Source organism: Carettochelys insculpta, chromosome 32 (assembly GCF_033958435.1).
Source record: "Carettochelys insculpta isolate YL-2023 chromosome 32, ASM3395843v1, whole genome shotgun sequence".
NCBI classification, from domain to species: Eukaryota; Metazoa; Chordata; order Testudines; family Carettochelyidae; genus Carettochelys; species Carettochelys insculpta.
In genome coordinates, this window is record NC_134168.1 from 5,025,220 (window position 1) to 5,037,841 (window position 12,622).

The window sequence follows — 12,622 nt, forward strand, 5'->3', positions numbered from 1 at the left end:
TCTGCCATGTAGTCGAGGCAGGCAGGCACCTAAGGCTAATTAAGACTTCTGCTGGAGTGCTGTATTAACCTGCTCTTTGTTGAGAGCAATATCAGCTCCCCAATCTGTGTAACATCAGCCCGACATCCTACGGGTGTCTCCTCCACATATCTCCCAACATCCTCAAAATCTGATGTTATACCCTCAGGTTCACAGAGTTGCCTGAGCAGGTGCGACCACCATAGGCTGAGGTGATACGGGATTGGACCATGAGGTGCGATGGGAGAATGGAAAGAGCCCAGATGATGATGAGGGGAATGAGGAGGACAGCCAGGATGTGAAGGTCCTTCATTCACCTCATGTATCCAAGGATACCTCCTCCATGAAGCAGCAGGTAATGGGCGAAGGCAGGCTGAGTGCGGGAGAGCTGTTTATTTGTGTACTACACCCCAAGATGATGTGCCCTCTATCGTGTGGGATGTGGGGTGCAAAGGGGTCTTATGGAAACACAGTTCAACCCAAAGGGCCTATGACTGACCTTCCTCAATCCCAGCACTTGCCATGCTTGGAAATCCTCCCCTTGCTTCAGGACAACAGTCAAACTTCAACTTTGAAAGGCACCCCCGGCTGCAGCTGGGGCAGGGACTTTTTTCAGAGTCTTCCCAAGACACAAGTGTGGGCCAAAGAGGTTGTCGATGGGAGTGAAGGAGGCAAACTCCCAATTGGTGTGGGTAAGTGTAATTCCAGGGGTGTTCCTTTACACCAGCTGAGACACTGGACCAATCGTGGACCAGGGGGTGGTTCACTGGCCCAACTCAGAGCTGTATTCAATTGCAAAGCCAGCGAAATATTAAGAAAGCGGGAAGGAAGTGGAGATCTTTTCTGAGCTCTGCCCACAGCAAGATGCTTCTGGCTGTCCAGCTGCCCTGCTGTGTGGTGACCACGCCTGAGGATGTGACTTCCCTTTCTAGTGTGACTGGGGAGGGGCTGCGTCTGGATGGAGCTTGTGACTGAGCTGAGAACGCAGCTCCCAGCTTAGAGTGACCAGCTCACCATGGCGCTCATGTTTCTTCTGCGTCTGCTGGGTAAGTGAATTCCCTCAGCACCCAACTCCCTTGTGTCTGTCTGGAGATAACCCCATCCTAGTCCCTCAACCCCCATCTGCATCTCCACCCTCACCCCACAACTCTCACACCCTTTTTATCTTCTCTTTTAGCCTCTCTCCAGAGTCTCCCCAGGCCGGTGTCCCCGTCAGGTAATGATGTCTCCTGGCCTTGCTTAGATGCTCCCAGTGGTGTGGGTGGCTGGGAGTTTAGGGAGGTTCTTGGTGAGGGAGTTGGGGATTTCTTTCCTCTTCCAGTGTGAAGCTTGGAATTACAAGGAGAGGGGGACCCCGGTGTGCTCCCATGTCATGCCCTGGGTCACTAAAATCGCCCATGGAATCTGCTGCAGCAACAGCAGCTCCTCCCCAGAGTCACATCGGTGGGGTGAAAGAGCAGAGACAAGAGACGGCTCGTTGGGGTTTCCCTTTGGTGGGTCCCAGCCATGGACATACAGAGAACATGCATCCGTCTGCCCATCAGTGTTACCCCTCTTTTGTACCCTAAGGAAAGAGCCTGGGCAGACCATGGAAACTGAGCGCCCACCTCCCCACTACGCTGAGTATCTCTGGGCAGGGGCTCATCTGTGTGGGGCCCTCAATGTACGGGAGAATGTGTCTCTGTCCCTAGTCACTGGGCTCTCACAGAGGACTCGGGGATGGGTCAGGGACTCAGCACCACCCCATGGGACATCGTATTCAGGCTCAGCAGAGGAAATTTAGTCAGTAGAAAATTCTCCCCTCCTTTTCCCTGATCCAGGAAATCCCATTTATCATTTCTCTTTGCCCTTCTAGCAAGTGCTGATGGGTTCTCTCCTGTCTTCTCTCTCTCCCCAAATGGAGACCATGGGGTGAATTCCCTGATGGGATTGGGGTTCTTGGGCTTTAACCATCCACAGCCCCTCTTCTTTTTGCGCTGCTCTTCCCCCCAGAGAAAGCATGTGGGAATTGGGGGTGGCTAGTGGTGAGAGAGACTCTCCCATGGGCAATACGCCCCCACCTGCTCCCCGTGGATTGAGAGAGAGGAGATCCCAACATTATGGATGCATGAAGAGGGACCTCCCTGCTCCTGCTCAGCTCCTTCGTTGAGGAAGGCAGAACCTCTCCTGCACTCCCATCTCCTTCAATAGCAGCTGGGCACCGTTTGGGTCCAACCTGCCCTGTCTTCTTCTCTGTGTTTGGGATGGGGGGAGCCGCAGACTGGGGGGAGTGGAGGGATATGTGGGCAGAGCAGGGTGTGGCATAGGGTGTGAAATCACATAGGTGGGGAGCTGGAAGAGAAACCTCCTCAGTGAATTTCCCCCAGGCCGTGAGATGCACCTGGTCTGTGTTCAGGTCTGTCGAGGATTCATCTCTCCCGTCTTTTACCTTCCCGTGCCATTGTGACCTCTCCCTCTGCACTCACCCTCTGCCTCTGTTCTAGGTCTCCTGCCGGCCCCCACACTAGCACCACTCCGTGGGTACACTGTGTATGCCCCAGGGGAGAAGGTTGAACTCATCTGCCAAGCTCCTGCGGGGAGAGATGCTAAAGAATACAGATTCTTCTCTCAGAGAGGGCAGGGGAGCCCCATAAGGGTCCCACAGGATGAGGCTGCACCATACATGCTGGCGCTCCAAGCGGAGAAGGGAACTGTTGGGTCCTACACCTGTGCGTACCGGGAATCCAGTGGACAGACCTTCTCTGAGACCAGCAGCTCTGTTTCCGTAGCACTGGCAGGTGAGCCCCTGTTTTCTTTGCTTTCAAGGGAGAGTTGCTGGGAACGTGAGCTCCCCCCAGGGCTCCAGTTTCACCCCCGGCTTTGGCCCAGACTGTTCCCCGTATCTCAGACACTCTGTGACGGCCTCGGCAGGTCCCCTCAGAGCTGGAAAGACTGGACCCTGGCAGGGCACTGCTGTGGGGAAGCTCACAACACTGGGGACCTGTCTGGGCACTGCCGGTGCTCGGGGGTGAAAGTGCCATAAGAACAAACTCTTGAACCAGGACACAGATTTGGCCTGTAAGGGATCCTCAGCCCCGGAGGAGTGAGCAGCTGATTGGCAGAGCTGAGACAGAGACCTCCTGTCCTTCACCTCTGACGATCTCAGGGCCACACGGCCCAGCCAGGGGACCCCACACAGAGAGGCCTTGCTCACGTCGGGCACCGTGTGCTCACAGTGCAAGTTGGGGCTCAGTGAGGTACAGGGGTGCAGGGTGTAAACCACGGAGAAGTCTCCATCCTCTGGAATCCCAGATAAGATTAACTTGGCACCATCTGCTCCTCACCTGCCTGGTTCCTCCAGAGATCTCGGTGACCTATGTGGCCTCAACCCCCTGTGGTCTCAACCCTGACACTGAAGCTTGATCCTTCTGGGTCCCTCCCCAACCAGCCTATTGCCCTGACACGCCCCTGGGATGCCTGACCTGTGGGATTCTCATTCCACAAGCTCCCCAGCTCCAGTTTCCGCCCTGTGTGCCAGCGCAGGGTCAGTCCCCATCACACGGGGTCAGGGACTGGGGATTGGGATCGTCCCCTCTCCCAGCCCTGTCACTCGCCTCTGCAAACTCTCCCTGCGCTGCAGCAGAGTTTGCAGGTGTTAGCTGAAAACTTGCAAAAGCTGCTGCAGGAGCAGGGGGCTGCGCTCAGAGTCATCAAAGAGAACGAGAGATCCCAGCTGGTGAGATTCACCGAAGGCCCCAAGGAGTCTGTGGTACAGCTAGACCGAGGTCCATGAGGTGTATTTCCACTGGGGTCAGCGTGAGCAGATCCCTGCTGGGGGCAATGGGCTGTAGCTCCTGTGGAGTCAATGGCGTGAGACCCCAGCTGGTGTGCGTGAGGTTCCCTGAGGGCATCTAGTGCTGTGAGGCACGTTGCTACCACCTGCTCTAAGACCCAGGCCAGGGTGATCCTCAGCCTCAGCTCCACAAGCCCTCCCACTCCCGGCCATGCGGGCTGAGCTGGCCCTGGGCGGGAGCTGCCCCCGCAGGTACCAAGCAGGGGATGCTGAGCCCACTGGGGCTCCCAGCAGTGAGATCTCTGGTGCTCAGTGTTTGCACGGCCTGGGGGAACATGGTTGGTGGGCACTGAGCTGGGGCTGGCTGAAGTCTGTGTCCAGGATCCCCCTCTCTTCTGCCCAGAACTGCCTCTTCCTCCCTCTGTGTCACCAAGTTCTAAAGTGGGAACCATCTCCTCCCCGACCCACTTGTGTTTTCCAGCTCCTCAGCTCACCGTGTCCCCAGAGCGGCTTCTCTACACCACTGGGGAATCTGTGAATCTGACGTGCTCAGATGCTGGGGTTTCCGACATGTCTGGGGTCCAGTTCTTCAGGAACAGACAGTCACTGCCAACCCAGGAATTCCGCCTGAGTCCCCACAGCTATAGAGCCTCCATCCAGCTGTCGGTCACGGAGCACCCTGCAGAGTACAGCTGTGAATACAATAGAAGTGTGAAAGGGAAGGAGTTCACATCAGAGAGGAGCCAAAAGGTCCTCATTGCTCTGAAAGGTGAGACCCTGTTTGCTGCTGTTTGCTGGCCGATGATGAGGATCAGTGATGTAATTTAGAGGGAGATTTGAGAGGGTCCAAAGAAGAACAACTAAAATGAAGAGAAGTCTAGAAAATATGAGCTGGGAGAGAAGAGTAAAAGAACCGAGTTTGTTTAGTTTGGAAAAGAGAAGTCTGAGAGGGGATGTGGTCGCTGCTTTCAAGTACCTAAAAGGGTGTTTAGAAAGAGGAAGGGGAAAAAATATTCTCCTTGGCCTCTGAAAATAGGCGAAGAAGAAATGCACTTGAATTGCAGGAAGGAAGGTTTAGGTTGGACATGAGGGAAATGTTCTGGCTTTCCTGGCGGTTATTTACTGGACTAAATTGCCTGAGGAAGTTGCAGATCCCAGTCGGTGTCAATGGGCCACAGTTCTTCTTGTGCTTCAGTAGTGTCCCATGCGTGAACCATTTGCTCCCCTGAATGTCTTGTCTGTTCCAGATCCCCTGTCATGTCCCCAGCTCACCACGTCCCCAGAGCAGCCTGTCAGCATCACTGGAGAGACCATCACACTAATGTGCTCGGCTGCGGGGTCTCCAAACATATCTGTGATGCAGTTCTTCTGGGATGGCCAAAAGATGCCTTCCAAGGAGCTCCCCTCACCACTGGACTGTTACACCCGCTCCCTTAAGCTGAGTATACCACAGGTTCTAAAATACACCTGTGAATCCAGGAAGACGGAGTCTGGGCAAGAGAAACTATCAAACAAGAGAGAGGGAGAAGGGTCAGGTGAGTTCCCAACTCTTGCTGGCTCGTTGGTGAGGGATCTCTGCTCCATTGATGGGAAGAGACACATCTCACTTGGTCAGCACAGGATAGTGTGAGTTTTAAGCTCCCTTTCTTTGGCTAGTGCCCACTTTGCTTGCTGGTTGATGTTATGGGAAGTCTTGTTTCATTCACGTTCAGTGGCTCCCAACGCCATGGAAACATTTGAAATGGTTAATATTTGGGGATATGTAATGAAACCAACCAACCATCTCTCCTCTCTGTCTGTGCTCAGCCGGGAAGGATCAATCTGAGCAGTATTATTTGGCAGCGAGTGGGGAATGGTGTGGGGAGCTCACAGAGGTATCATCCCAACTGGCAGGGATCCAGTTCTTAGCTCTTGGCCCAGCAGCTTCATTCATAATTTTTATCAGGGCGTGGCTCACTTAATGGCGTCTTAAAGAACCCCTTGTCAGCACCAATCCACCAGGGTTCTCTTGTACATAAGTGTATTGGAGGGGATGGTGCTGTCCTGAGGTTCTCAGCATCCTTGTCGGGATGACCAGAGGTCACATATTTTCTGTCAACGGAGGGATTCGTTTTCTGAAAAGGGTCCCCAGTCCTGGTGGAGTGACTGACTGATGCTCACAGAGGAGACAGAGACGACCCACCCTTTTCCCGGCTGTGCCCTGCGTAACTCAGCCCAGTCAGTGGGTCCAACACACAGAAGGTCCCGTTCCCTGATGTTTAAGAGATGGACACAGTGCAGGTGGTGCTGTCAGAAACAGGGAAAATTCCCCACCTCCCTCCAAACCCTGCTGCTGGACATAATACGCGACACTTACTGCTGCCTCCAGCCCTTCCAGGATGGCACTCTTGGAAATGAATTTTACTTCCATAGCCAAGGCCAAGATGTGATGGGATTCAGGGTCCCCAGGCTCTGTACCTTGTCTGCAGGCAGGAGTGACTCTCTCACTCGGCAGGAGAACAGCGGGTTTATTAGCCGACAGGACGCAATGTCTTACAGAAGCGTCAGTGCAGCAATCACAGACAACCAGTCCAATCCACACTGGGGAAAGGAGGCTCCAAGGGGGTCCCTTGGAGCTGGGGCCTTGCCCCCTCCTTTGTCTCGCTCCCTCCCAGCCAAGCCCAGCCCAGTCTAACTGCTTTCCAACTCCCAGTTCCAATTCAAACCCCTCAGGCTCCATCTTCTCCTCTGTTTGCAGTCCAGAGGCGTCACCTGGCCACCTGGTTACACTCAGCAGGAGCCTCCCACCCTCTGTGAGCCACTCACATACACACAGGTATCCCTCACTACTCACACTAGACCAGCCCTATAAAACTGGAAGGAGGAGCAGGCTGGTGAGACCAAACTTGACATGGACAAGACAGCGAAGTGTTGCTTCCCTGGGAAGTGAGCTTCCCTGGGAAGCTGGGATCTGAGAGCAGCCCCACTGACCGTAGCCACAGCCCTGTGAATGTCTCTGTGCTCAGCATCCCATTGGCCAATCTCAGCAACACCAGGGAATTCACCTGTGCGTACGAGGAGAATGTGAAAGGGAGGTGGATCCCATCCCCCCAGAGCCAGGCTGTGAACATCACCAGGAATATCTCCAGGACAGGTGTGACTGATCAAATACCTTCAATCAGCTCCCTGTCTTGTTGCCATGGTTGGAGAGCTGTCCCCAGGCAAGTCCATAATAGGCAGGGAAACAGAAAGATGAAAAAGAAGCATAGAATCATAGACTCTTAGGGCTGAAAGGGACTTTGGGAGGTCACTGAGTCCAGCCTCCTGTCCAAAGCAGAACCAACCCCAACTAAATCATCCCAGCCAGGACCTTGTCTAGCTGGGACTTCAAAACCTCTAAGGATGGAGATTTCACCACCTCTCTGGGTCACACATTCCAGTGCTTCATCACCCTTCAAGAGAAACTTTTTCCTAATGTCCATTCTTCTCCTCTGCCCTTTGAGACCATTGCTCCTTGTTTTGCTGTCCTTCACCACTGAGAACAACCTCTCTCCATTCTCTTTAGAGCCCCACTTCAGGAAGACTGCTACCAACTTACCCCTCCTTCTTCTCTTTTGCCCATTAAATAACCTAAATCCATCACCTTGTAGGTTGTGTGCTACTGCTGCCTGAGAATTTTGGTTGCCCTCTCCAGACCTCCTCCAATGCATCCATATCTTTTCTCCGGGCGGGGCAGGGCAGCAGAACTGGACACAATACTCCAGAAGTGGACGCAATACTTGGAACTTACTCTGCCCCAACCCTTCCAATATGGCACCCTTGCAAAGGAATTTTACCTCCATAGCCAAGGCACAAGGACAGCACCATAGAGCTCAATCTTCCATCCCTTCTCTGGAAGGAGGAGTTGGCTGGTACAGACAGAACATGCCATGGACTTCACACAGAAGGATTATTTCACTAGGAGAGTGGTGTAGCAGTGGAATGGCTCATGTAGAGTGGTGGTGGAATTTCTATCCCTGGAGATATTTAAATCACACCTGGACAAAGTCCTGGCTGGGCCGATTTAGTTGATCTTCCTTTGGACAGGGGGCTGGACTCGATGACCTCTTGAAGTCTCTTCCAGCCCTGGGTTTTTGTGATTCTATGAAGGATTGTCAAAGGAAATTTGTTGCAAGGGCAGATTCTTGTGTGGGTCTTGCACCTCGTCCCAGGTCTGTCTGGTGTTCTTATGTTCTCTTCCCTCCTTTTTCTTCTCCTCTAGCTCATCCAGACTCTGCATTACTGATTTATATTCTGCTGGCTTTCGGAGATGACTTGCTTCTGGGTGGAGTCCTGGCCACTCTTATATTCTACTTCAGGAAGAATAAAAGAGGTGAGTTAAAACAGCAAAGAGCTGTGACCTCTGCGACCACTGCTCCCTCAGTATGGTCTAGAACCATGTTCCTTAAACTTTTTGGCTACATCTAAAAGTTTTTGGAAATAATTGTGTAAATTATTTCTACGTGTCTTATTCCAAACTTGGTGCCATCAAGTGGGGTAGAGATCAGGCCTCTCGCCCTTTCTCCCATCCCCTGTCCAGCACAGGAGAAGGTCAGATACTGTTGGAGGTGTTTGTGCTGCCCAAGAAACTTGGAGATACAGCAGATTTTTCCCGGGATTGAGGTGTGGCTGAACGGCCTGTAGTTCCCTGGATAGTCCTTCTCTATGAAAAGATGTTACTAAGTCATTTACAGAGAGAAGCCATTCTTCTCATCCTAATGTCAATATTCACCCAAAGCTCATTAGAGGTGGATTGGCATCACCCAAGGCCCACTGTCAGGCAAGTACTTCAGTTTACTTGATCAGTAGACCTTTCATAATAGGCTGTTGATGCCTCCTGGAATCCAATGTGTGAAAGACAAGTATACAGCATGACAGGGTCAGCCCAGAGAAGTATAGAAGAGTGGTGGAGGGGAGATATATTAGCCCTAGATTAAAAAAAAAAAGGTCTTTGTTTCCTTTGTAAACTAGCAAGGGCTAATCCAGAACCAGCAGGAACCTGATAGGCCCAATTGCCCTGATTGATTCTGTTAAAACAACTGGAGCCAATCAGGAAGTTTGCAGACTCAAGGCAGCCAGGCTAATCAGGACACCTGGAACCAATGAAGAACCAGTTGAGAAGGGTTATGAGAGAGGCTCTTCTGTTGGCTCAGTGTGTGTGAGGAGTGGAGGAGAAAAGGAGCTGTGCAGAATCTGAGAGGAGCAAGCACAAGGAGGTGTCAGAGCAGAATCATCACTGTCAGGCAGCTGAAATTTGATGCTTCACAGGCAGCTGTTACCACAAGGACCTTGGGTTGGAGCCTGGAGTAGAGAGCGCACCTGGGCTCCACCCATTCTCCCTTCTTCTATGCAGCCCAGGAGAAGGTTGGCTATTGGTGGAAGGTTGTCCTGGCCAAATCACTTGACGGGATAGCAGAGACTATGGACTTTGGTCTTCTCTTTTATTTCTGTGCTGGCCAACGATGAGAGTGGCTCACCAAACAGCAAGTCAGTGTCCAGCCTGAGGACTGCTGTGAGCCTCTTGGCAGGGTCTCCAGCCATGCCTTGGTCCCGAGGGCTCCTCATTGCTCTTGGGGCTAACTCCAGTCCATAGGGCCTCACAGTCCACTCAGGCAACACACTGAGCTCACTGAGTACCTTCCCGGTTCCCCCATCCTGGACTACTTCCTACCCCACTCCTGATGGGATTTGCTGTCTCCGGCTGGTGGCTTCTCCTCTGGTGGTGACCAGGACCACCACTGCCGATAATGATTTCCCTTCCTCCTCCTGGCCGTCCCCTACTGCCAGGCTTCCCCAGCCTTTACACTGGTCTACAGCCAGAGCATACCCAGCAGGGCCTCAGGGGCCGGGGTCTTTTACATCCAATAGGCCTGGCCCTCACCCCCTGCTCATTGCGGGGTAGATACACTCTATCACAGCATCCAAGGCAAAGGATGCACGAAAACATGTCAACCCACCATGCTAGAGGAGGAGCTTTGTTGCAATGGCCACTACTCATAAATTCAAAGACCAACATGACACACACATCTAAATAGCAAAAACTGAACCAGCAAATCATGAGCCTTTTACGGACACCTCCTTTAGCTCACTTCTGCAAGACAGAGGTCAGAGTTGAAATTAGACCAATGAACTGTAAACTGGTGCAGACACTAGGTCTGTAGTTTGGGTGGAACTGGGTCTGGAGATCAGAGCGTTTAACTGTTGGATATGAGCTGCCTTCATTTTACTCAGAACAAGAATGAATCCCTTAGTGCTAAGATGGGTGGTAAGCCTAGGACAGGGTTTAGAATAAGATTTACATCAGAGTGGAACTGCAGGGTCTGATTTCAAAATTGGGTCCTGGGTTTCAGATGTCCACATTCTGTGTAGATTGTGATTCTCAAAGGAGGCAAAGGATCATTAGCCATTCAGTCCTTATTTAATTTCAGCAGGATTCAAGCACCTAGTTCCACACTATACCACTCCATTTTCCAGGCTTAGAGTCATGGATAATATATCGCCGCTTTCTCTTGCAATTCAGTCGGTTCCATATGCATTGTCTAAGGAAGCTCCCCTACCTGAAGTAGTGGGACAACACTCCTAACATGCATCTGATGAAGTGAGTCTGTGCTCACAAAAACTCATGCTCAAAACCTTTCTGTTAGCCTATCAGGTGCCACAGGACCCTTTGTTGCTGTTACAGATCCAGACTACCCCCGCGATACTTGACTCCTAACATGGAGATTCTTAAGCTCTGTGGTGTCCTTGACATGGAAGCAATGCTTATGACCAAACAATTTTGCTGGATTGGTCATGTAATGAGTATGGATGATACTTGGATACCAAAGAAGGTCTTCTGTGGCCAGCTTGCTCATGGAAAGTGCTCTTTCAGTTGTCAGTAGAACATCTGAAAGGCCAATGTGAAGTCATACAGGATATCTCTGAGTGATAGATTGTCCTAGTGTCAAATCATTGTGTCTACTCTTAATAGCTTAGAAAGTCAGTGTATCCAGGCACTACAGGGAAAGTGTAGGAGCTGAAAAGAATGTACAGTGTCCACAGGTGTTTTTTTAATGTGACATCTCCAATCAGCTCTGCTGATCAAGAATTGGTTTAGTCACGCACCTGTGGTGACTTAGAAGATGAGAGCTGTTGATCGATGGCTCAGTTGAATGAAGGAAGGTCCATGCTGTACAACTGTACCCACCAGCCCTTTGTTCAGTTATAGCATGCAGAGCCAAGCATGGAAAAGGTGTCACAATGTGGGCAGCTGTTCTCAGCCCCAGCCAATGGGAGACGCTGCTGCCTTTCCAACCTCCCAGCGGGGTGGCTGTGACTTCCTTTGCTTGCACGAGAGGGGAGGGGCTCTTCCTGATTCCTGTACCCCACTGGGGTTGTTGGTTGAGCTGAGAAACCAGTTCCCAGCCTGGTGTGACTAGCTCAGCATGGTGCTAATTTCCTTCTGTACAGAGCTACCAGCTCAGCATGGAGCTAATCTCCTTCTGCCTCTGCTGGTAAATGACCTGCCTGGCCCCCACCACCTCTGTGTCTGTCCGTCTGCAGACTCCCCTCAACCCCGCTGCATCCCCATCTGCTCCCCAGAGCTGTCATCCCCTCTGTGCTCTTCTCTTCCAGCCTCTCTTCAGACTTTGACTTGGCTTATGTCCCAGAAAGGCCCACTTTGTCACATGCAACATGGGATAGGTCACCTGGGATTTAGCTTTGCTCGATATCAGTATTTGACTTAGAAGAAAGTCCTTAGTATTTAGAAGGTACAAAACACTTGTATGTTTCCGCCAGCATTCATGCGTGCGATAATGGCCGTACTCCATGTGAAGGGGTTGATCTTTAAGCATTTGCTCTGAAACGGGAACTGCCTACACAGTCGTTAGAGAAGCATGACTAAGTATGAGATATGAGTTTGCCACAAGGGAGGTTATTTCCCGCCCAGCTAAAGAAGAACCTAGAAAAATGACAGTGTCCCATCAGAGTAGTGTCCTTTACAGGCTTAGCTGAGAGCCAGTTGTCTTTGGTACTGCCATGAGGGCACAGGAATGGACTTGATGAGCTCCCAAGGTCCCTTCCAGTTCTATGAGATGTAAATCTCCATATATAAAAATGGACAAAACACTTGGTCGATTGCTTCCTCGGCCCATGAACTAGACCTGTTTGTGAACTTTTCCCATCCTCTTGGGCACTTAGCAAAAGAATAAAAGTCTCCGAGAAGAACCACCTCTTTTTGGCTGTTTGGACTCCGAAGCGTCTGAGCTGAAGACAGAGGATCTCCACAGCTGATTTCTGGGTCTCCCTACAAACAACCTTTGAACAGATAGATTGCTACAGCTCCGTCCCTCTTTCTGCTTAGATGGCAACTCTGGTTTGTATATGCTTGTGTTTTTAACTTGCAGATAACTCTCTTCTGCCTTTTCGCTAGTCAATAAACTCCTTATAATTTTATCACAGGACTGTCTACAGGTTTTGACGTTGGTATAGGTTGTGTGGTACCAGTTAATTGTACCATGGTACTATCTATGGTACCAATTAAAAGGCTGGTGTCTCAGGCTCCATAACAACCTAAATATGCTTTTATATTTGGTCTCAGTGACCATTATCACTACTGTGTGTAGGTGGTAAAATGTTCTGGAGAGCTGAAAGGGACTCTGACACCGCAGTAAGGGTGTTACAAGTGATCCAGGACAGCACATCAGTCACCAGTGACATCTCAGGATAGAACCAACCACAAGTTCAGGCCGACGTTTGGCCTGGTTCTCACTGTCTATCCAGACATCAGGACCTGTGGCCTTAAGCCATTTAGGGGAAAGGATCACCACTATG

The 12,622-nt window shown here is 51.3% G+C and overlaps 1 protein-coding gene across 2 annotated transcripts; it reads left to right on the forward strand.

The window, feature by feature from the left end:
* The first annotated feature begins 872 nt into the window (after positions 1-872).
* On the forward strand, positions 873-12,218 carry LOC142004670 (Fc receptor-like protein 5). Of its 2 annotated transcripts, XM_074982308.1 has the most exons (7): positions 873-1,064; positions 1,196-1,234; positions 2,502-2,795; positions 4,272-4,559; positions 5,038-5,325; positions 8,031-8,141; positions 11,990-12,218. In XM_074982308.1, exons 1-7 carry the CDS (start codon positions 1,034-1,036, stop codon positions 11,998-12,000), a joined length of 1,062 nt encoding a protein of 353 aa, XP_074838409.1. In that variant the 5' UTR covers positions 873-1,033; the 3' UTR covers positions 12,001-12,218. The 2 variants fall into 2 exon arrangements, with proteins under 2 accessions (XP_074838409.1, XP_074838410.1); XM_074982309.1 differs by lacking the exon at positions 2,502-2,795.
* Positions 12,219-12,622: the final 404 nt, after the last annotated feature.

Bases quoted from the DNA above. Each gene is read 5' to 3' on its own strand.
- LOC142004670 (XM_074982308.1), top strand. From the start codon at position 1,034: ATGGCGCTCATGTTTCTTCTGCGTCTGCTGG. The intron at 1,065-1,195 runs GTAAGTGAATTC...CTTCTCTTTTAG, and splicing joins GTTTCTTCTGCGTCTGCTGG to CCTCTCTCCAGAGTCTCCCC. The intron at 4,560-5,037 runs GTGAGACCCTGT...TGTCTGTTCCAG, and splicing joins GGTCCTCATTGCTCTGAAAG to ATCCCCTGTCATGTCCCCAG.